We start from the raw sequence: 24,850 nt of genomic DNA, 5'->3' as shown, positions 1-24,850 counted from the left end.
TTTCGCCGTCATAGTCTACGTAAATATTTACGTAGACTAAGACACCAAAAGTAAGGAAAGCAAATGGCGGCGGCCATAGCTGCCGCCATTTGCGTACGCTGTTTTTGATTTTACCCAGCCATGATAGGCTACGTAAATCTTTACATAGCCTATCACGTCTTGGGGGGAAAAAAAAAACCACAAGTCTGCAAATGGTGGTGGCGGCAGCCGGTCGGAAGACCAGCTGCTGCCGCCGCCGCCGCCATGGGGAGCCGCATCTGGGAAAAGCTGTTGAGAATTTCTCCTCCCCCTGGAGAAATTTGGTGAAATTGTCTCCCAAATTTCTCTGCCCACAAACGAAGTGGAGGATTTTGAGAGGCCATCTGAGCACAGTTCTATTCAAAACTTGCTCTAACTCCACACAGAGCTGTCCCCCCAAATGCCATGCCAACCTGGACTGCCTTGTTTGACCATAACTTGAACCTGCTCTGCCAGACCTTGTGTCTACCAGAGCACAACCCTGCTTTGTGTCACCTGACTCTCATTGCTGTGAAACCCTCATTTGGACCAGAATCCTTGTTCTGTTGGGATCATCAACTGGAGTGGAACACAGTTCCCACAACACACTAACCCATCCATCTTCCATGACAACTGCTCCCATTTTCCACCATCCCCTTCAGCTGATGAATCAGGATTCCTTCCGATATGGCCCTCCCCACGTGATTGAAAAATGCAATTCAGTGTTGTCTGGCCTTCCTTAGAGCTAATTAAATCTACCTTTAACAGAAGCATCTTATGATACAATGGGGTGAGGGGAAGGGAGCATAGGGTGAAGGCTTGCTACAAATAGTTTAATTTAATTTTTAAAATTTGTACTCCTGGCAAAGGCCACGCTGGTCCCTTTCTACCCAATACATTCGAATTAAGTAGGTAATGGCTCTTCTTCTGTCAATCACTGACAGATTAATTCAATTGTCATGTGATCACAAAGTCTGAGGTCATTAGGAGTGGGGACTAGAGAGGATGCAAGAGAACAGCCCTTCCCAACCTGGTGCCCTCCAGATGTGTTGGACTACAATCCCCAGAATCCTCAGACAACATATGAAATGATGATAGGGTTCATGGTCCAACCCATCCGGAGCTCACCAGGTTCGGGAAGGCTACTGTGAACACTCATAAGGGAAAGAGAACTGCCAATGTCCAAACTTTGGCCACCCTGCTCTTCCAGAAGTCACACACCTAAAACTTTCAGCAGGCATAAATAAGTCTGCTTGCTTTGAAGCTTTTCTTTCCCTGCATATTGATATCCACAGGGATATCCATGCTACGGCTTCAAAGGCAGGCACAAAATAATAATTAAAGAAACCTAATTGTTTAATGTAAACGGCTTCATAGAGCATGTGACTTTTGTGAACCACCCAAAGAGCTTCGGCTATTGGGTGGTATAGAAATAAATACATAAACAAATAATAAATGACTGAACAGGGATCATAAGATCGTAGAATCGGAGGGTTGGAAGGGCCTACAAGACCACTGAGTCCAACCCCCTGCTCAATGCAGGAAGCCTGATTCCCAGGCAGTCTCCCATCCAAGTACTAACCAGGGCTGACCCTGCTTAGCTTCCGAGATCAGACGGGATCAGCCCTTTGCTCGACATCATAGAATCATAGGGTCGGAAGGGGCCTACAAGACCATTGAGTCCAACCCCCTGCTCAATGCAGGAAGCCTGATTCCCAGGCAGTCTCACGTCCTAGTACTAACCAGGGCTGACCCTGCTTAGCTTCCGAGATCAAACAGGATCCCTTCATGGTTATGTGCGTTGCCCATTCAGTCTCATGAACATCAGATGGGCTAGGGTGGCAGCTTTCTAACTGGGTCTTGAAGAACTCAGTTTGGGGCTCTTCCAAGGTTGATTGGGGGCTCAACAGATAGCTGGTCTGCCATTCCTGGTCTTACCCTGCAAGCCACCATTGAAGAGTGATGTTTGGTGCATTCTAAGTCTTATCTGTTCCCCCAGGGGAACAATTAACAGATCAGTCAGCAATTACATTCATTTCACCATAGTTCTTTGGGGGGGGGCATCATTTAAGCATTGGCACTCACATATCCACAGGTGCACTGCGCACAACCCTGCACAACTCCATCCTACTCCTTAGTGCTGCTCAATCAACTGTTGTGAATTTGCAGAAGGCTGGGAAGTGGATAAAACTATGTAAATCAATGGTTGGTGAAACTAGAAAAGGGCTTGGCTAGGGACAGAAGAAGAGCAGTGCTGGATCAGACCACAGGCCTATATTATCCATCATCCTGTTTCCACAGGGGCGAACCAAATGCCTCTGACAATGCCACAGGCAGGACAGTAAGACAACACCCCTCTCTTGCTGTTGCTCTACAGGAGCTGATATTCAGTGGTACACTACTGCTGAACAATGAGGTTCTATAGAGCCATGATTGCTAATAGCCATTGATGGAGCTCTCCTGCTCTCCATGAATTTGTCTAATCTCCTTTTAAAACCATTTACGTTAGTAGTCACGTCCTACATCTTAAGGCAGCAAATCCCATAAATTGATTATGCATTGTGTGAAGACGGACTGTCCTTTGTTTGTCCTGAATTCACTGCTAATCAATTTCACTAGGTGAAGATTAAGGGAAGACGTGACTGTGGTCTTCAAGTATCTGATGAATTGTCATGCCGAAGATGAAGCAGACTTGTTCTCTGAAGTTCCAGGGAAATGATGAAAACCAATGGGTGGAAATTGCAGGGACAAATTAGACAAACTGCAGGGACAAAAATGCACAAATGAGACTATTTACAGCCATGATTTTGTGCAAATTGTGCTATTTATGGCTGTGATTTTGTGCAAATCAGGCCACAATTTTGCACAACCTCCCCAGGTTTTGGAAACTATCACGCAGCTCACCTCTCAAATGCAAGGCAAGCCAGATCCGTCAGGCCCCCAAATGGCAGGATTTCCCCATGATGGACAACCCTATCCTATGGTCCCTGGTAGAGCATGCTGGGACTATAGAATTGCTTGGAAACCCCCTTCAAGGTCAGGGGCAGTGCTCTGACCTCAGAAGGGGGAGACAGAGATCCGACCCACAGCTGGAGCAGGGAGAACCATGCTGGCTGACTCTCTGAGGTCAGAAAAGGGGAGGAAGAAACGGGGTATTTGGTGGGTGGGGAGGGGAGGAGACCAGAAAGGCCAGGATATGAGGTATCCTGCGCATTCTTCAGCCTCCTTCCCTCCCCTTCTGAAGCGCCCTTATCGAACACAGAAAACAGGGAGGTGAAGATCATATCTGCCGTTCCTCCCACCCTGCCAGCTTCAGCCCAGCAGGGCATAGGAATCTTGGAATTTGGAGACTTCCCAGCAGCGAGGGTGTATCTAAATTCTAAATAATCTAAACTCTGCCATTTCTGTGGATGTCTTGACGTTGGGCGGTTTAACCCTTTACTTTCGAAGGGAAATGGAAATATCCCATTTGCAATGATGATCCTCATGGAATAATGTCACTTAATCCTTCAGTTACTGTTTCCCAAACCAATCAGTATATAAATTTGGATTTGAAATCCTTTAACAAACCACTCACATTTAAAGAAATAGCCACATAGGTTGCTATCCACACCTTCTTCAATGTTGCTTTTCCACTCATTCCTTCATTCCCTTACTGTTTTCCAGCTAGTCAACCAGTCCACACTGGCTAGGGTTTAAGGGAGTTGTCGTCCAAAGCATCTGGAGACCACAAGGTTGGGGAAGCCTGCTCTAAACCATAAAGCCCCCCCCCCATGTAATTGACATCAATGAGCCTACAGGCTTCTGGAAAGAGTTGTACCTGGTCTGAATATTGCAAAACAGATCCTCTTCAGAGACTGAAATGGTCCACTGGCTTTTACAGGGACATGAAACAAAAACATTTCCTTTTCTTTCTTTTTTGCGAAGCATCTGTGGTCCCTCTTTCAAAGTGCTTGAAGCAGTCAGAAGCATCAAGCAGAGAAAGTTAATCAGAGCATTTCAACAAACAGAAAGGGGGGAGGAGGAGGAGGAGGAGGAGGAGGAGGAGGAGGAGGAGGAGGAGAAGACGACGACGACAAAGACGAAGAAGACGAAGCAGACGAAGAAGACGAAGAAGACGAAGAACAGGGAGCAGGGATAAATCAGTGCAGACAGGCTCTCAGCCACAGTGAAGTTAATTTGTAACATAATTAAATTCTCCCTGGAGGAAGAGACGCGATTGAATTGGAGGCGCCCGAATCAGGCTTTGGGTATTGCCAATCTTCCCAGAGCATATTCTGCTGCCATTCCCATGGAAGTTCACATATCTTACTCAACGTCCAATTACAAGAACCTTCCACAAAGCCAGCTAATTAGAGGTGGCTACACTTCTCCTCTTGTACTAACCCCAAGAAGGTTTATTGCCACCGATGCAGAAGTCGCCTGTGAAAAAAATGGGATCTCTTCTCCTTTGTTGTTATAGTTCGAAATCTAACAAGGAAGAATGTCAGAGAAGAGACCTGCTGGATTGGACCGAAGCCAGATGCTTTGTGGAAGTCCACAAGTAGCAATGGGTCAGATCCCCCCCCCCTGCAAAAAAAGCTCAATTCAAACTGGCTCGGAATTAGCCAAGCTATCCTGCTGTCCGCTGCCAAAACATAAAGATCCAAGCTCATCCTAAGCCAACCTGAATCAAGTCACACCCATAATCATGGAAGTGATGGGGTTTGATGCCTTCCCTATTCCCACTGCTCTAAGTCTCCAAGACCCTTCTTCCTTCCCTCACCCTCATAAGCCTCTTTTCTGCATCTTCCCACCCACCTGACTAAAATCTGAGCCAGCAATTTGCCTGCCATGGGAAAGGCTTTAGAGACGAGGAATTCTCACTGGGAATAGGCACAGACCCCAGCTAGGAAAAGCCTTTGCAGCAGGAAAGGGGAGGTGCCCTAGTCTCACCCTTTCCTCTAACTCAACTTCTTACTTGCTTTATCAGCAAAACCATCATCCCAGCAAGGCAATGGCTCAAGCAAAAGGGCAGAAGATAAGGCAGCGGACCAGTGCAGAATATCAGGAATCAAGGAGGCTTAGGACCCTGGACCAAATCAAGAAGCTTCCCATTCCAGCTGAGTTAAAGCTTCAGCAGAATGAATCCATATCAGTACTAGCCCAAAGTCTCTTGACTTGGATTCAGGACCACGCCTAGCAATCCTGCTGCAGAGTTGTTTTGCTTTTTGAAAGAACAAGTTACCCCAGCATAGCCTGGAACAGCAAAGGATGTGAGAACCTACCCCTGTCCAGGTTTTCCGGATGCCTGTCCAGTCCCTGCCCCTGCTCACCAGTTCTCAGACCGTGCTCAACACCCCCCCCCCTCAGCAAGCGGCCTGCAACTTACCTGGGCCCATCCACCGAGCATCTGCCTCCGCCACAATCATGACGTTTTTAAAAAACACGGCGATCGGAAGTCTATGTGCACATAGGCTTATATGCAAAAAGTGCTGTGAATCACCTAGGCAGGAGAAGGAAGGGGTGTGGAGAAGGAAAGCTCTTCAGGTAGAATCTAATCCTTAGCGGAACCATTTCAACCTTTTTGAATGGGGGAAAAACTGCATGATCCAGGAAACCTCCAAATGATTGGTGGTTGGGAGAAAGGGGTAGAGACAGGGAAGTGGGCGGGCCATATGGGGAATCCCAGAGGGCCTCGAATGAGACCCCAGGAGAGCTGGGTTTGGCCCCAGCCCCAAGTTTCTAAACTTCTGTTCTATATTATAATTCTTCTATGTTATTGTCATTATTGTTCTAAGACCAAATTATTTGAGCCATCAAGCCAGGGCCCAAATCTTTACTATTGCCATGAATCATTCAGATTAGGGATGCTGGAGAAATTAGAAACAGACTAAAAATGAGCTCGGATTTCTAAGAGTCTGACCTGTGGAATCTGCTGCGGAGCACCCCTTTCAGGCCGCGTGGAGTCCGTGGACTTTCGGATCATTTTTTGTTTACTTCCCCGAAATTTACACATATAGGTTCGTAGAAAATATGCGTGTTTCTGCTAACTGAGTATTTCTGAGGAAAGGGTGAATGGAGTGGGGGACAATACGCTAAATGATACGTACTCAGGGAAATTGTGCAAATACTTACATACATACTTAAGAAATTATTTGCATAAGTGCATGCTCCAGCCGCTAGCTGCCTCCTACTCGTGAGCAGGAGACAGGTAGTGGTGGGGCTGCCAGCTGAGGCCCCGTCCTGCCTGGTTGGCTGTCAAGGACAGGGGAGCTGACCAGGCAGGATGAGGAAGACACGTTGCCCCACACGCCCCAGCTGCTCTTGCTACTGGGTGTGCAGCGACAAGCCTGGGCTGTTTCTGGCCACTCGCCGAGCTCCAGGTTGCTTGTTGGCTGGGCCTGTCAGCTTCCTGGAAGTCAGCGAGTGGGGGCCAGGGTGGGCGCAGGGGATTTTGCTGGCTTCCTGGATTAAATCAAGCACTTGCAACATCCCTAAGAGCAACTGCCGGGGTTTTCAGCCTGGCCAGGAGAGTCCTTCTGCAAGCCCCACCCCTTCAGGTGCTGTGTCTGGCTTTTAGAGGGCCAGAACCTTTTTCTGCAGTCATTGGCTTTTTCCCGGGGCAGGGAGTGTCTGCAGAGTGAGGTTCTGGATGCAGAATGTTCCCCAGGGCCTTCCTGGTTGCTAGAGAAGTTTGAGGTCCATTCCTTGGCATCAAAGGGCAACAGTCCTTCCCCATGATTTAGAGGAAAGCATGCAGGATCCAAGGTGGAGGCTTTACTTGAGCAGGCCTGTGTCTAAATCTATCTTAAAGCTGCTACTGGAGAACTCAGTTTCTGAGGAAACTCAGTTTCCTCCGTTGTGGACCATGATACCAGAGCCCTCACAGAAGTGACCTGCTGCCTTGATTTATTTATTTACTTACTTACTTACTTACTTACTTACTTACTTACTTCTATACCGCCCAATAGCCGGAGCTCTCTGGGCAGTTCACAAAAATTAAAACCAAAGAGCACACAATAAAACAATACAAAATACATAAAACATCAAAACCACAGTAAACAGTTTTGTTTGGAAGATGCCGAGTTCTTTGGAAGAACTTTGGCCTTCCTGCAACAAATACATTTCAGCAACCAGCTGCCATTCCCACTTCACCAGTATCCCCAGCACACAAGTCAACACGCCTGTAAGCTTCCAGTGTCCCTTATCCTCTCTCTTCTCCTTCTCAGCCTCAGCGCTGCTGAATTATTTTTCTGCTTTTATCCACTTCATAGAGAAAAACCGCCCTTTTTTTTCCATACATAGCCCATACCATTTTTCACTCCATTTGTAATTAACAAGAACGTTCTTTCTGATGCCAGCTGGGAGATGAATATCTGCTCATAAAGTTCTCTTTTTTTAAACACTCTGCCACGAGCATTTCTGAGCAAGCAAACTCTTATACTAATGGCTTCTTCTTTTGTGTGTGTCAGGTGATGATGAAAGTGTGACTTGAAAAGCAAAACACTCAGAGCCCTGGGCCTGGATGAACCATAAGCTCTGTTTGTCCTTACGGAGTGCTTAGCAAATTTTAGGACTTTTTTTTTTTTTAATCAAAACTAGTGCTGCTGTGCTGAAAATTTCTCCCACATTTTTTTGACCATTCTCATTCAATTCGATAGAAAAGAAATTGCTTTCGAAAAGAAATTCAGAGGAGGAGAAATTTTGGAGAAATTCTCATGGGTCAGGTTTGGGGTTCTTGCGCTTACCCCAGTTGTGAGGTGGCTGAGGAGGGTGCCTGAGTGTCCTGTCTGTCATTGTTAGGGAAGGCGGAGAATTTCTCCCCGAATCTTCGGGAGGCCGAGCGCCGACGCATTCGGCCCCCCGAAGTTGGTTGGGAAATTCTCCGCCGGCCCCCCGCCCCCCTCCCGGGACGGGACTTACCTTCGGCGAATGTCCCTCTGGGCGGTGGTTCCCGGCGGCGTTTCGGCGCGGGCGGGGGTGGCGGCCGGTCTCCTGACTGGCTGCCACCGCCGCCATTGCAAAAAAAAAAACTAAAGTAAAAAAAAAAAAGAAGACCCGTGATAGGCTACGTAACGATTTACATAGCCTATCACGGCTAGATTTCCAAAGTCAGCCGTGATAGGCTACGTAAATCGTCACGTAGCCTATCACGGGTGACTCTGAAAAAAAAAAAAAGTGCGTACGCAAATGGCGGCGCCCATGGGGTGCCGCCATTTGCGTTCCTTAATTTGGCACGTCTAGTCTATGTAAAGATTTATGTAACTATGGCAAAAATAAGGGCACGCTATTCTCCAGAGAGGCTGGAGAATTTTGAGAGGCTGCTTGCGCACAGCTCTAATCAAAACTGAACTGATGCAAATTTCTCACTCATCCCTAGTCAAACTAGGCGGAGTTGGCGCCACCTCTTGGTATCCATGGACAGCCCCGGGGCCTTGGTGATGCCTGCTTGAACCCGTCCCCCTGCCCCTTTTTATGGCCTGGCACTCCAAGCATTACCAGACAGCTGGGTCTAGCTTCCATTTGAATTCCCTACAATGCCCTACTGTAGTGTTCCTCTGGGGCATTACAGGAAATTTAAATGGTGGTCAATCCCATCTGCAACCAAGTTCACCCACCACAAGAAGCCCCAGTGACAAAGCGTCTCAGCCCCAGTGACCAAGCGTCAAGGTAAAAGGAAATATTTTAGCATACAAGTGATTAAACACCCATGCAAGTTTAGCAGTGGGGCACGGAAGGTTGGTTCTTCCCTGCTTTTTCCTAGTAAATAACTACAAATAGGTAACTATAAATAAATTTCCCATCTTCTCTTAGTAAATAACTTCATTTTTCAGGTAAATAAACCCAATAATAACAATAAAAGGAGTTATGAAGGTAGAAAGCCAGCAGGGATGTGGGGGCTATCCAGTATATTGCACTGAGTGACCCATGTATGACTATCTGCCAGCTGGATAGGAGTCGTGGGGTGTGTCCTTGGTGTAATGACCGCCTGGCTCTCAGGGAACAAGTTTGTTCCCTTGAAGCCAAAACAGCTGACCTGGAGAAGCTGAGAGAGGCAGAGAGGTTAGCAGATGAGGCCTAACAGCTGTGGCCTAGTCCCTGGGTGTCAGCTCCTCCGTTGTCACAGAGAATGGGGGTCTCAGAGAAGGAGGGCATCATTCTGAGGTAGAGGGAAACAATCTCTTAGAAGGGGCCTATTCCTTGGAGGATGATCAAATATCCCTTTACGTCGAGGATGTGCCTCTAGGGGGTGGCGGGCTTGTGGTGTGTAGACCGCACGGTAAATTGCCTGGTGTGAAGGTTGTAGATATCATGTACTGTCTAGATAGCTTTGTAGATAAAGTGGGGGTAGAGTCCGTGGTCTTGGCACCAATGATGTGGGGAAAGCATTGAGGTCCTGGAAGCCAAATTTACATTGCTAGGAGGTTGAAATCCAGACCAACCAAGGCAGCTTTCTCTGAAATGCTACCTGTTCCACATTGCAGGGCCAGCTAGGCAGATGAAGCTGAGGAGAATCAACGCGTGGATGAGATGGTGGTGCAGGAAGGAGGGGTTCACATTTGTTAGGCACTGGAGAACATTTTAGGACAAGCCAGGCCTGTACAAGAGGGATAGGTGCCACTTGAACCAGAATGGAACTAGGCATGTACAAAACCCTGCTTACCTGGCTCCATCAGGTTCCACAGGTGGGGGGAGGTGCTCCCTCCCTCCCCCCGGAATCCTCGCTGGGGGGGAGGCGCTCCATGCCTCCCTGCGGAATCCTGGCCGGCCGGCTCCGCTCCGCAGCCAAGCCGAGGAGCCGCCAGCCAGGTCCGGCCGCCCGCAGCCGGACATCCGGCTGCTGGGCAGCCCTGCAGGGACGCAAATGGCGGCTGTCATAGCCGCCATCATTTGCGTCCCTGTAGTGAGCCGTGATAGACTACATAAATATTTACGTAGCCTATCATGGCAGGGGGAAAACCCCAGTGTACGCAATTGGCAGTAGCCGCCGCCATTTGCGTAGGCTGGGTCCCCCCCCCCCTGCTGTGATAGGCTACGTAAATACTTATGTAGCCTATCACGGCCTCCGCAGGGATGCAAATGGCATCCCTGCGTTAGCTGTGATAGGCTACGTAAGTATTTACGTAGCCTATCACGGCTGAAGGAGGAAGCGAATGGCGGCCGCAGGACGGCCGCCATTCGCACAACAGCACGGATGGGAGCAGGTAAGTGCTCCGTTTTGCACACCTTTTGTGGGGTGGGGGTGGCGGGCACTTCGTCCCATGCGCCTTTTGTGGGTTAGGGGGCGGGGGCTTCATTCCACGACGGTTTTCGGGGGGCCAAATGCACTGGCATTCGGCCTCACCGAGATCCGTCGCGGAATTCTCTGACATCCCTAAATGGAACCAGACTGCCTGCCAGCGCTTAACATAAAAAAGGTGGCAGAGCAGCTTTTAAACTGACTCCTGGGGGAAAGCTGAAAGGAGCTGGGAAGCATCCAGTTTGGGTTGAATCATCACTAGGGGATGAAGATGAAAATGTCCAAATGGGGAGAAGGAGGATAGGCCACGAGCATATGATGAAACATGATATGAAGTCAAAGAGGCCTAAGGACCATAGCAGAATATGTGCATGCCAGAGACACCCAGGGAGCGACACTGTGTACAAGTGTTTCTATGCTGAAGCAAGAAGCCTCTGAGCTAAAATGAGAGAGTTGGAGTGCCTGGTTTTAAAGGACAACCAAGACATAGTGGGCATTATGGAAACCTGGTGGAACAGAGAGAATCTGTGGAATATATCATCTCTGGATATAAACTCCATAGGAAGGAGAGGGAAGGGTGTCCTGGAGGAGGTGTCACTCTGTACATCAAAGAGGGCACCATGTCAAGCTGACTAGAAAAGCTAGAAGGCGTAGGCTCTCTCACAGAAGCGCTGTGGGTGACAAGACAAGGCCCCAAAATAATTTGGTCCTAGGGACGTGCCATCGTCTCCCAGACCATGATGCTTAGAGTGATCTTGAGATGGAAAATGAAATCAGGAAGCATCCAAACGAAGTGCTGTAATAATGAGCAACTTCAATTACCTCCACATAGACTGGATAAATGCCTGTTCCAGTCACAAAAAAAAGAGGTTAAATTTCATGATGCCCTAAATGACTGTGGCCTAGTACATTTGGTCATGGAACCAACCAGAGGGGGGGCAACCCTGGATTTAATCCTATTTATTTATTTATTTATTTATTTATTACATTTATATCCCACCTTTTCTCCTCTTTAAGGAACCCAAGGCAGCGTACATAATCCTCCTCCTCTCCATTTTAGCCTCACAACAACAACCCTGTGAGGTAGGCTGGGCTGAGAATCTGTGACTGGCCCAAAGTCACCCAGTGAGCTTCCATGGCCGACTGGGGACTAGAACCCGGATCTCCCAGCTCCCAGTCCAACACTCTAGCCACTACACCACACTGGCTCTTTTTGGTGCCACCCAGGACCTAGTGTGAGATGGGAGTGTTGTTGAACCACTTGGAAACAGTGACCACAGTGCTATCAGATTTAATATATATTTCACTGAAAAATTGCCAAGGAAAGTCCAGCACAGTCACCTTTGACTTCAAAAGAGGAAACTTCTCCAAAACGATGGAACTGGCAAAAAGGAAGTCGAAATGGGAGTCAAGACGGTTAAATCTCTCCAAAATGCTTGCAGGTTACTCAAAACCACATTAACAGAAGCTCAGCTAGAATGTATAGCACAGGTTAGGAAGTTAGTAGGGATGGCAGAGATTCTGCCACGGATTTCAGTGAGGCCAAATGCACTGGCATTCGGCCCCCCAAAATCTGTGGCGGAATGGCCTCCCACCCCCGCCACCCCGTGGAATCCCCCCAGGATGAAGCTTACCTGGGGCGGATGCGGAGGCAGCAGCAGCTCCGGCGGCAGCTCCGGCGGCTGGTCTCTCGGCCAGCTGCTGTGGTCACAAATGGTGGCCGTCATAGCGGCCGCCATTTGTGTCCTTCCAGGCTGCCATGATAGACTACGTAAGTATTTATGTAGCCTATCACGGCAAAGAGCAGGGGCGCAAACAGTGGCTGCTACGCCGTTTGCGCCCCTGCTCTTTCCCATGATAGGCTACATAAGTATTTACATAGCATATCACGGTAAAGGTAGCCACGCAAATGGCGTAGCAGCTTCCGATTGTGTCCCTGCTCTTTGCTGTGATAAGCTACGTAAATACTTACGTAGCCTATCACGGCAGCCTGGAAGGATGCAAATGGCGGCTGCTACAATGGCCGCCATTTGCAGCTGCAGAAGCCCAGCTGCGGCCGGAACTCCGGCTGCGGATGATCCCGGCCAGTGGCTCTGCGGACCTGCCACGGAGCAGAGCCGGCTGGGGAGGATTCCGGGCGGAGGGACAGAGCGCCTCCCCCACACCGTGGATGCCTCAGCACGGAACCAGGTAGGTGTTTCGTACATCCCTAGAAGTTAGCGCCAAGTCCAAGAGGTCATCAGCATGGTTAACAAGCAATGTGAAGGAAACAGTTAGAGAAAATAATTGCTGATCTTCTAACAAACATACGTAACATGTCTCTAAGATCAGCCTCTGTACCAGAGGACTGGAGAATGGCCAATGTAACACCATATTTTATCAGCGATGGCAGAGAATTCTGCCATGGAGTCCAATGAGGCCAGATTCTAAAGAATCCGGCCCCCCAGAGTCCGTGGCGGATCAGAAGACTTACCCTTGCCTCCGCGCGGAATCCTCTTCGGCTGGATCCCCTGGCTCCGGATTGCCAGCAATACGGCCACCATGCTGTATCGCTGGCTGAAGGGGACTGACTGCAGAAGCAAATGGCATCTGGGATGCCATTTGCGGCTGTAAAGACCTTAGTTTAAGGTAAATGCAGTCATCAGTAGTCCCCTTCAGCCAGCGACATGGCATGGCGGCCGTATCGCTGGCACTTCGGAGCTGGCCAGCGGCTCCGTGGAATCACCGCGGACCGGAGCCAGCCAAAGAGGATTCTGGGGGGAGGAACGGATCGCCTTCCCCCCCAGACACCTCCCCCCAGACTGGCAGGCAGGGGATTCATACATCCCTATATTTTATAAAGGGATCCAGGGGGATCTGGACATGACAGGCTGGAATGCTGGACTAGATGGACCTTTGATCTGACTCAGCATGGCTCCTCTTATGTTCTTATGCCAAGTGGCTCCTTGGAGCGCTGTTGCTGGTGCCCCCTGTACAGCCAGGGCCCACTGACTGAGAAGGAGGCCCAGCATTTTGCTCAGAACCTCCTCAAACCTGGAACTTGTGGTCCTGGAACTCCATTCGGGGAAAACTAGTGCCCAAAGTGGGAGAAAAGAGGAAGCAGGGTGGTTTTGACTTAGGAGGGGGAAAAGGGAAGCAGGATGGTAAGGCCAGACTCAATTATGTCGGCCTGAAGTGGGATGGTATCCCACCCCAATTTGAGCACTGTGTAAAACCGATAACCAAGTTTAATAACAGAGAGGAAGACAAAATAGACACACACACACACACACACACACACACACAGTATGTGCCCTTCCATCAGTTCATTCTCAAGAATATAGAATCCAGGATGTTGAACACAGGAATGATTAGAGGAAGACAAGAAAATGACTTTGTCTTTATGTGGGATATTTGTTCCATACACAGCCTCAGCATCTCAGTTATACTGAGTCAGAATACTGATTCACCTTTTTTCATTTTATTTTTGTCATCCGCCCTTTTCGTCACCCGCCTTTTTTTCTAAAGTGTTTTTCTTTGGGGGGGGGAGGGTATTTGTGCAAACCTCTCTCTTACATGAGGATGGTGCAGTTTGGGCTACATACGTATCCACATTTGTAGAATGAATGTGTTATTACTATAGAGCAGCCTTTCTCAACCTGGCCCCCTCTAGATATCTTGGACTACAACTCCCATCATCCCCAGCCACTTGCCATGCTGACTGCTGCTGATGGGTATTGTTGTCCAAAACATCTGGAGGGCACCAGGTTGGGGAAGGCTAGTATACAGGATGATTATGTGTTAAGTGTGCGTGTACGTATAAGTACAGGAGTCACATAGAAGGTGAGATACTTTTTAAATGTATGAATGAATGCATGAATGCATGCATGCATGAATGAATGAAAAGTCTGCCAATCTGACCCTATGGAAAAAATGGCAGGGACTCGTAATATTATTTCATCTGTCTTCCTGAACACCCTGCTAAAAAAACACAAAGAAGCTATGCAATGGTCTCCTGGCTCCCCCAACCTTATATGATGGTAAGGATGGATGGTAAAAGGAGGCCCAGGGCCTACTTACACAGTGCAGTGGTGAGCCCCTCTGGCTGGTCGTAATGCACAATGGCAACACACATTGTGTTGAGGGCAACAACACAGAGGACCATCCAGTAGAAGCTTTGTGCTTTCACCATGCGCCGAATGAAGAATCGGAACATCTTCTCTTTTCTGCGGAAGTAGGAAGAGCTTTCATTCTTGCCGCTCTTAAGGCTGGCACGGGCGAACGGAGACCCTGCGGGCATTGGAGGGGAAGAAGGGGGGGTCATTGCTTATAGGGAAGTTAAAGCCAAGGAGATGAGGACATCCAGATTGCCATCAGTCACACAGTATGAAGCGTCAGACTGACCACACTCCAACCACGTCGTATCTCTGACATGGCTCATCCCTTTTAAACGTTTAGACAAACTCATGGAGCATAAGTCTTTCGCTCTGGGAGCAGCACAGAAGAACAGCTGGCAGAGAGGGGCTGGCAGGGCCACAAGAAACACAAAGCCCTCCGCCGCATCTGCTGCTACCTACTAGCAAGAGTGTCTTCTTACCGGCCTTTTTTGCTGGCTTGCTGGCTCTGCGGGAATGTTTTACTCTGCAGCTTGCTAGGAAGGGTTTGCAGCTGGGGACTGTGTGGTGGCTGGAGTGGGCCAGAGACTCACCTGTGAGTGGAGCAGCTCCAGGAAGAGGCAAGAGGGAACATAGAGAACTAGCCCTGCCAGGGCAGGGTTGACCCAGAAGGGGTGACACCAAAGGGGGTCGCCCCTTTGGGTTGCCACGTGGACAAGAGTGTCCCTCTGCTGGTCTGGGAGTAGGGAGGTTGCCAGGCTCCTTTGTGAGAGACAGGCCCGTGACCCTCACCTAGGGTGAGAGCCTGGGTCGGGGAAGTTTGTGGTGTGTGGAGCCCCCCCCCCCCCGAGTGAGAGTCGGGGCAGAGAAAGATAAGCGCCATCCAACTAGGGGTGGGATAGAGGCACCTGTGTAGGCTATAACTTGGGTGAGCCACTCAGGGGAGCCATAAGGGAGCAGAGGGCCTAGGTTGTGGTTGTTGGTAGGTGGTGGTCTTATGGGGTTGTGTTTGTGATTTTAGGGGTGGGGTGCCCATCTGACAGGCAGAAGTGAGGGAGGCATGTGTCCACCTGGCGGAGGCAGTGGGGGGAGTTCTGGGGGCCAGAATATACTAGGGATGTTAGAGAATTCTGCCACGGACCCCAGGGGGGCTGAATTCCAGTGAATTCGGCCCCCCGGAATCCATGGCGGAACGGAGCAACCCGCCCCATCACCCCGCGAAAGACCCCTGGAATGGAGTCTACCTGGTGGCAGCTCTGGCTGCAGCTTCGGCTCCGGCGGTGGCTCCAGCGGCGGCGGCAGCTCCAGCTGCTGCCGGGCTGCTGCAGACGCAAATGGCGTCCTGAGTAGGGGATGCCATTTGCGTTCCTATGGTAGCCCGTGATAGGCTACGTAAATATTTATGTAGCCTATCACGGCTAAAGCGGGGACGCAAATGGTGTCCCCTACACCATTTGCATTCCCATTTTCTCCATGATAGGCTACGTAAATATTTACGTAGCCTATGACAGCTAAAGCAGGGACGCCATTTGCATCCCTATGGTAGCCCATGATAGGCTACGTAAATATTTACGTAGTAGCCTATCACGGGCTACCATAGCATACTATCATGGGCTCCAGCAACACCAGGGATGCCACTCAACGGGATCGGCCCCGGAAGGCCTTCTGTCTGTCCCATCAGCCAGGACAGCTAGGCTGGTGAGGACTAGGGACAGGGTCTTTTCTGTGGTGGCCTCCACTCTGTAGAATTCCCTCCCTAGTGACCTTCACCATGCCCCCTCTTGGTGAGCTTCCAGGCTTTGAAAACCTGGCTGTTCAGGCAAGCGTTTGGGGTGGGTTAGGTTTTTTTTTTTTTTAGAGCAATGTTGTTTTGTTGATTATGTTGTATTTTGTGGTATTTGTATTGTACGCCGCCTAGAGTGGCTGGGTAGCCGGCCAGATGGGCGGCTAATAAATCTAAATAAATAAATAAGCCATGTACAAAGTCCAGTTATATCCCCGTTACAAGACTGAAAATATCAACCCAGGGTGTGGTTGCTGTAAAAAAGGCAAGTTCCATGTTAGGCATAATGAGGAAAGGAATTGAAAATAAAACTACCAAGAGCTTACACAAATCTAGGGTGCGACCACACTTGGAATACTGAGTACAGTTCTGCTCACCACACCTAAAAAAGATACTGTAGAGTTGGAAACAGTGCAGAAAAAGGCAACTAAAATGATCAAGAAGCTGGAGCAACTCCCCTGTGAGGAAAACTTACAACATCTGGGATTGTTTAGCTTAGAAAAAGGTGAGTAAGGGGCACATGACAGAGGTGTACAAAATGATGCATGGTGTGAAGAAAGTGGATAGGGGCTAGGGAGACTATCTCCCTATCCATACTAGAACCCAGTGGGATCTCTCCATGAAGCTCATTGGTGGGAGCTTCAGGACAAATACAAAGAAATCCTTCTTCACACAGCGCATAGTTGAACTATGGAATTCATTTCCACAAGATGTAGTGATGGCCACCAATTCAGATGGCTTTAAAGGGGGATGGCACAAATTCCTGGAGAAGTCTATCAATAGCTACTAGTCCTGATGCCTCTATGCTACCTCCAGTATCAGAGGCAGTATGCCTCTATATACCAATTGATGGGGAACATGGGAAGGAAGCTGCCGTTGTACTCGTGTCCTGCTTATGGGTTTCCTGCAGGCAGCTAATTCATTGAGCACTGTGTGAACAGAATGCTGGACTAGATGCATCCTTGCTCTGATCCAGCATGGTTCTTATGTTCTTGTATACTGGAGACGAACAACCCAGGTCTGGACATCACTTCTGTGCTTCCAGAGGCACATGGCTGGCTGTTTTCAGAGCAGACTGTTGCTCTACAGCAGGGGCAGGGAAATGATTTGCTATGAAGGTCCTTTGACTCACCCAAAAAGTTAGTTGGGAACGGCAGCTAATGATGTGTGAAGTCAGAGTTGATAGTGACTGGAGTTCACAGCTGTGCATTGGTCTCTCTCTTTTTCTCTCTCTGTCTCTCTGCCAACCTCTGGATCACTGAGGGCATGCTTCTGGTGGTTCCACATGGATGTATGGCCCAACTGGAGTCCACCCAGAGAAGAGCCTTCAGTGTGGTGGCCCCCATCCTATGGAACTCCCTGCCTCTGGAGGTGACGCAGGTGCCAACACTGGGGGTTTTTTGGCACCTCCTGAAAACAGCTTTTTTTCCAGGAAGCCTCCCTTGGTTGACCAGCCTCAGTTTTACTGGCACTCGCTGTTTTTTTAAATAATGGTTTTAATATCATGCTTCATACTTTTTATCTTTTGTTCATTTTATCTCTTGTTGTTCACCTCTCTGGAATCTGTTTAGATGTGGTGTGGTATACAACTGTTGCAAATAAATAAATAAATGTTGGAGGCCCATTCACAAGGGCTGCCCCAGATGATCAGATCTGGGCTTCATAAGCTAAGATACTAACGAGCCTTTGGGGTATGTGCAGGCAGCCCTGTCACTCATTTTGTTGCTCCAGCAAGAAAGAGAGCAAACAAACCAGGAACTCTCCAACTATCAGCTTCTCATTTTATTGAAAACTGAAGACTATGATTCAAATTGCACCATCTGAACAAGCCAGGATATTAAGTCAACTTTAAATCATGGCTTCATGCCATCTTGTTCCAACCCATTAACCATTCCGATTGAAATAGGAAAGTATGGTTAACGGAAGACTTCCTGGTTTATTCACTCACACGAAGGGCAGCTTGAAGGGGTTGGATGCATGGCCAAAAGATGCCTTGGCATATTGGCTTATTAAGCCAGCCACAGGGCATCAGTGCCAGGCCGTTCATTCCAGTTCAGCTCTCCTATACTTCATCTATAAGCTCCTACAACTTATTCTCCCTCAGGCCCCCAGTGGAAAAGGATAAGTGAATTTGAGTTCATAGAATCATAGAATAGTAGGGTTGGAAGGGGCCTATAAGACCACCAAGTCCAACCCCCTGCTCAGTGCAGGAAACTAAGTCAAAGCATCCCTGACAGGTGGCTGTCCAGCCTCGTCTTGAATGCCTCCAGTGTGGGAGAGCCCACTACCTCCCTACATAAGTGGTTCCATTGTCATATTGCTCTAACAGTCAGGAGGTTTTTCCTGATCTTCAGCCAGAATCTGGCTTCCTGTCACTTCAGCCCATTCTTCCATGTCCTGCACCCTGGGATGATCAAGAAGACATCCTGGCCTTCCTCTCTGTGACAACCTTTCAAGTCCTTGAAGAGCGCTATCCTGTCTCCCCTCAGTCTTCTCTTCTCAAGGCTCAACATGCCCAGTTCTTTCAGTCTCTCCTCATAGGGCTTTGTTTCCAGTCCCCTGACCATCTTTGTTGCCCTCCTCTGAACCCTCTCCAGCGTGTCTGCATCCTTCTTAAAATGTGGCACCCAACTGGACACAGTACTCCAGATGAGGCCTAACCAGTGTTGAGTAGAGGGGAACTAGTACTTCCTGGGATTTGGAAGCTATACTTCTATCAATGCACATATTAGTTCATAAATGCAAAATTAAATAAGTTCACATTAAAGATGAACCAAATTCATTTCTCCCCCAATCCCTAATCTGTGTTCTCTGTGACAGCTCCACATGCTACATTGTCCAAGAAGGCTGTGGAAGGCTGCACCCTCTGCTTGCCTATTAAGTAATAAGAGCCACTGTGTTCAGTGCTTAGCAACTGCCTTGAGGATTGCACCCTTAGTCTTTAAGCACCCTTGCTGCTCGGACGTCCCCAAACTCAGAGGCTTCCTTGATTCCTACGCCCTGATGCCAGCAGGGCAGCAGGAGCAGCTGAGGCGAACTTAGCCTCCATGTCCTCTTATCTTTCCTTTTTTCATTAGATGGTCTTTTCAGTAGGGATGTACGAAACTCCCCTTACTTGGCTCCGCCGGGTTCCGCTGGGGGGGGAGGCACTCCATCCCTCCGCCCAGAATCCTCGCTGGGGGGGGAGGTGCTCTGCGCCTCCCCCCCCCCGGAATCCTCATCAGCCAGCTCCGCTCCGCGGGGATTCCGCAGAGCTGCCGGCCAGCTCCGCCAGCAGCTGGACATCCGGCCGCTGGCTAGCAGGGACGCAAATGGTGGCGGCCGTAGCCACCGCCGTTTGCATCCCTGTAGTCAGCCGTGATAGGCTACGTAAAGACTTATGTAGCCTATCACGTCTGGCTTTAAAAACAAAACAAAATGCGTGTACGCAAATGGCGGCGGCTACGGCCGGCGCCATTTGCGTTCCTTATTTTTGGCTGTCTTAGTCTACGTAAATATTTACGTAGACTAAGGCGGTGAAAATAAGGGGGAACGCAAATAGTGTCCGCTACACTATTTGCGTTCCCCTTATTTTCGCCGTCTTAGTCTACGTAAATATTTACGTAGAATAAGACGGCCAAAAATAAGGAACGCAAATGGCGGAGGCCCTAACTGCCGCCATTTGCATACGCGTTTGGTTTTTTTTTAAGCCAGATGTGATAGGCTACATAAGTCTTTATGTAGCCTATCACGTCTTGTAAAAAAAAAAAAAAACCCTGACAAGACTGCAAATGGCGGCGGCGGCAGCCAGTCAGAAGACCAACCGCCGCCAGAGCTGCCGGGAAGATCTGCCCCAGGTAAGTCTCGTCCCGTGGTGGATCCGCGGGGGGCAGAGGGATGGCAGGCTGTTCCGCCACAGATTTCGGGGGGCCGAATGCACTGGCATTCGGCCTCACCGAGATCCGTGGCAGAATTCTCTGCCATCCCTACTTTTCAGCTGGTCTAGCGAGGATGCTGTGAAGGGGAGGGAAGAAGGCTGGAGGAGGTTCAGGATGAATCAGATCCTGGCCTCTCTGGTCTCTTCCCCTTCCCACCCACTGGAACAACCCCTTTCCCCCCTCTCTGAGGTTGATTTTCTGACCTTGGAGAGGCAGCGAGCACGATTTTCTCTGCACTGGCTGCGAGGAGTCGGGGGGAGGCAGGTCTCAGACTCCCCCTTCTGAGGTTGGAGCACTGTCTCCCATCTCGGAAGGGGGAATCTGAGCCATCCTATGGTCCGTGGGATGACAATGCCACAGGGTATGTCATCTCCTTCCCTGCAACAAAGTAACCCAGCTATGCTTCCGGAATGTCTTTTTTTAATAAAGCAAATCCAGTCAATTGCCATTCATCACTTTAAAATGTGATTATGAGTTCTTGCAGACAGTGTTAAGAGAATTACAAAACAACTCGCCCAGTTAACTGTCAGCAAGAGGCCTCTACTCTGCTGAGCAGCACATTTTCAGACCAACTTGTAATTACGCCGTTTGCTTTCTATGAGCCTCATAGCCACATCAGAGAAATGATCAGTATTCAAACTCTGTAAGGGAAACTTCAAGCGGGGCTGTGGAAGTTTCTTGCCATAGCAGCGGGGGAATTTCTAACTGGATCTTGACCTCTGGAGAAAAGTCTGTTAAGAAGCGCATGATCCAACCAAAGTGAAATACTTTTTAAAAACCCATCCGTTGCAATGGGAGAGATTTAAGCATATGCTTAACTTGAAAGAACTTTACTTTGGCTGAATTGTGACCCAAGTTCCTAGCCCCTATGGTTGCACACCATAATAAGTTTAAACACTTGAAGCTGCTTTTTCACCAAGGCAGACCATTGGTCCATCTAATCCAATATTGTCTGATCAGCCTGGCAGTGGTTCCCTGAGGGCTCAATCAGGGGTCCTTCTATCCCTCCTATTTCAGATACTTTTAACATAGAGTTGTGGGGAATTGAACCTTGGCAGGGCCATAGCTCAGTGCTAGAGCACCTGCTTTGGATGCTGAAGATCCAATGTTCAATTGCTGGCATCTCCAGGTAGAAGGGTCAAGTGGAAGGTGATCGGAAGAACCTCTTCCTGAGACCATAGATGCTGCCAATCAGTGTAAACCAGGGATGAACAGAAGATAGGTGGAGATCGACTGGTAGATCTCTGGGTATTTTGCAGGAGATCACCAAGTGACTCCCAATTATCTAACAACAACAACAAATCTCCTGACTCCCCGCCTCTTCTAAGTTGGGTAGGGATGTTGGAGGAATCTGTTCAGGGGGTGGAGCGTGGCAAGTTTCACCAGGTCAGCCCCCCGGACTCTGGCTTGATTATCCGTGAGTTGGCCTGACTTAGCAGGTGACAAGTCAGTCCAACTCGCAGATTGGGGCGGGGGGTGCCTAAATTGTGATTTGCGCAAAATTGCAGCCATAAGTACCGCAGTTTGTGCAAAATTACAGCTGTATATGGTCTAATTTGCACAAGTAACGGCCATGATTTTGCACAAATTGTGCTATTCACAACCACAGTTTTGCACAAATCAGCCTGCAATTTTGTGCAAAAGGCCCTCAGTAAACTTGCCCGGTTTGGGGAACTATGGTGCGGCATGGCGGGCTCGCAAATGAAAGCTGGGCCAGGGCCAGCATGAGGATCCTCTAGGATTTCCTCATGACAGACAACCCTAAAGTTGGGCTGCTGAGATGGAAGAGAGCTTGGGAGAAAAACCAGGAGCAGATTTTTGTGTGTGACTGAACTATGAGCTCTGGTATGATGGTACTGAAAAGACATTTCTGGGCTGAGCATGTAATCAAAGGCACTGTGCTTCTTTAATTCTAAGAATTAGAATTAAGTCCCTTAGTCCCAAGCCACTATTTTGCCCCTGGCTCTGACTGGTGGACTGCCTGGTTCTAGCAAAATATAAAATAGATCCCACAACTCAGAGGTCTGCCTGCCCCTGAAGTAGTTAACATTGTTCTGACATACTGCATATGCTCTACAAGTAAGCTATGGTCCCTCCAAAACCTTGCCATGATCCTCTTGCTTGATGCAAAATGAGCTTTTGTAGGAAGCATGTGCTACACAAGAAACCCATAGTTAGTTATCATTACATGTATGCCCTGCTTTTCATCCATGATGGAACTCAAGGGAGCTTACATTGGGGTTCTGAGGCAATCTTCCATCCAGGCACTGACTAGAGCCAGACTTGCTTAACTGAAGTACTGTGCCACATTTTAAGAAGGCCACTGGCATGCTAGAGTGCATCCAGAGAGGGTGACCAGGATGGTGGACACCCAATCTCATGAAGAACGGTCAAAAGTGTTGGGTATGTTAAGATAGCAGAACAGAAGATTAAGGGGGAACGTAACAGTGGTCTTCAAATATCTGAAAGACTGTGATGAAGACAATGGAGCAGACTTGTTCTCTGTTGCTCCAGAGGGCAAGACTAGAACCAATGGGTGGAAATGGAGCTGCTGGACTGCCTTGAGAGATAGTGAGCCCTCCATTCCTGGAGGTATTTATGCAGATGTTGGTAGGGATGTCAGAGAAATCCGCAACAGAATCAAATGAGTCTGGACTTCTATGAATCTGACCAGCAGATTCCACAGCGGACCAGCTTTTCCCAAGTTGCATGGATTCTGCACAGTTGTGGACTGGTGTTTTTACTTTCCGGAATTTTGTGCAAATTTACTCATAGAAAAATACGTCAAATAAAAAAAACACCAGCTGAAAATGTGCATTTTCCCCATAGGCTAAAGCAAGATTCCTGACTTGTGTTGCTGATAATTTCCTCCTGCAGAAAGCAGAGGAAGGAACTAGAGGATCAGCTATCCTTGCCTTGATCCTAACCAACAGAGATGACTTAGTGGATAAAGTGGCAGTTACAGGAACTCTGGGGGAAAGTGATCATGTTATACTTGAGTTCTTGGTTCTAAAGGAAGCAAAAGCCGAGTGTAGCCAAATGTGTACCCTGGATTTTTGGAAATCCAATTTTAATAAACTCAGAACAATGATCAGTAAGGTCCCATGGCAAGCAACTCTAATGAGGAAAGGAGTCCAGGATGAGTGGGAGTTTTTAAAAAAGAAAATTCTAAAGGCACAATTACAAACGATTCCAACAAGAAAAAAAAGGCAGAAGACAACAGAAGAAGCCAATGTGGCTTCACAAAAAGCTTAGAGATGACCTGAAAACAAAAAAGGACACATACAGGAAGTGGAAGGAAGGCCAAGCTACAAAGAGTACAGGCAGGTAGCACAGAATTGCAGGGATGGCATCAGGAAGGCTAAAGCTGAGAACGAGCTGAGTTTAGTGAGGGATGCTAAAAGCAACAAAAAGGCTTTCTTCAGCTACATGCACAGTAAAAGATGGAGGAAAGAAATGGTGGTTAAACTATTAAATAAGGATGGCAAAATGATAACAGATGACAAGGAAAAGGCAGAAGTGCTCAATTCCTACTTTGGCCCAGTCTTCTCCCAAAAGAGGGTCTATGAGCTCCCTGGCAAAGGCAAAGTACAGGCTGAAGGGGCAGGATTACAGCTTGAAATCGATAGGCAAATAATCAAGGAACACCTAGGGATGTACAAAACCCGCCTTACCTGGCTCTGCCGGGTTCCGCTGGGGGGGGGGAGGCGCTCCGTCCCTCCCCCCAGAATCCTCGCTGGGGAGGGAGGCGCTCTGCACCTCCCCCCCGGAATCCTGACTGGCCAGCTCCGCTCCACGGGGATTCCGCGGAGCCGCTGGCCAGCTCCGCCAGCAGCCGGACATCCGGCCGCTGGCTAGCAGGGACACAAATGGCAGCAGCCATAGCCGCCGCCATTTGCGTCCCTGTATTCAGCCATGATAGGCTATGTAAAGAGTTACGTAGCCTATCACGTCTGGGTTAAAAAAAAAAACCTGTACGCAAATGGCGGCAGCTATGGCCGCTGCTAATTGTGTTCCCTATTTTTGGTTGTCTTAGTCTATGTAAATATTTACATAGACTAAGACAGCGAAACTAAGGGGGAACGTAAATATTTACATAGACTAAGACAACCAAAAATAGGGAACGCAAATGGCAGTGGCCGTAGCCGCCGCCATTTTCCTACGCTTTTTTTTTTAACCCAGACGTGATAGGCTACGTAAGTCTTTACGTAAATGGTGCAAATGGTGGCGGCGGCGGTGGTGGCAGCTGGTCGGAAGACCAGCCGCCGCCACCGAAGCCACTGCTGGAGCCGCCGCCGTCCGGAACATCTGCCCCAGGTAAGTCTTGTCCTGGGGGGGATCCGCGGGGGGCGGGGGGGGGCAGGCCGTTCCACCACAGAGTTCGGGGGGCTGAATGCACTGCATTCGGCCTCACCGAGATCCGTGGCGGAATTCTCTGACATCCCTAGGAACACCTCATTACTTTGAATGAGTTCAAATCTCCAGGGCCAGATGAACTGCATCCTAGAGTAATAGAGGAACTGGCAGAAGAGCTTTCAGAACCACTGTCTATTATCCTTGAGAAATCATGGAGGACAGGTGAAGTGTGCCAGATGACTGGAGGAGGGCTAATGTTGTCCCTATCTTCAAAAAGGGCAAAAAGGAGGAACCTGGGAACTACAGACCAGTCAGTCTGACATCAATCCCTGGGAAAATTCTGGAGCAGATGATAAAGCAATCCACCTGGAAGCATCTTGAAAACAGTGCAGTGATTACTCAAAGCCAACATGGATTTGTCAAAAACAAGGCCTGCCAGACGAATCTGATCTCATTTTTTGATCAGGTAACCTCCCTTGTG

The 24,850-nt window shown here is 48.9% G+C and overlaps 1 protein-coding gene across 1 annotated transcript in view; it reads right to left on the bottom strand.

The window, feature by feature from the left end:
- The window catches only part of CACNA1B (calcium voltage-gated channel subunit alpha1 B), a 479,093-nt gene that overhangs the window by 195,597 nt on the left and 258,646 nt on the right, over positions 1-24,850 (bottom strand). The window contains exon 12 of the mRNA XM_084821407.1: positions 14,279-14,488. Within this exon, the coding sequence (XP_084677533.1) occupies positions 14,279-14,488 (210 nt within the window). The remainder of the gene's footprint in view (positions 1-14,278; positions 14,489-24,850) is intronic.

Source organism: Heloderma suspectum, chromosome 14 (genome assembly GCF_057233095.1).
Source record: "Heloderma suspectum isolate Gila_16-S chromosome 14, 16-S_ref, whole genome shotgun sequence".
Taxonomy (NCBI): domain Eukaryota; kingdom Metazoa; phylum Chordata; class Lepidosauria; order Squamata; family Helodermatidae; genus Heloderma; species Heloderma suspectum.
Note: the sequence above shows the minus strand (reverse complement) of the source record. Positions and strands in the feature narration are given on the sequence as shown.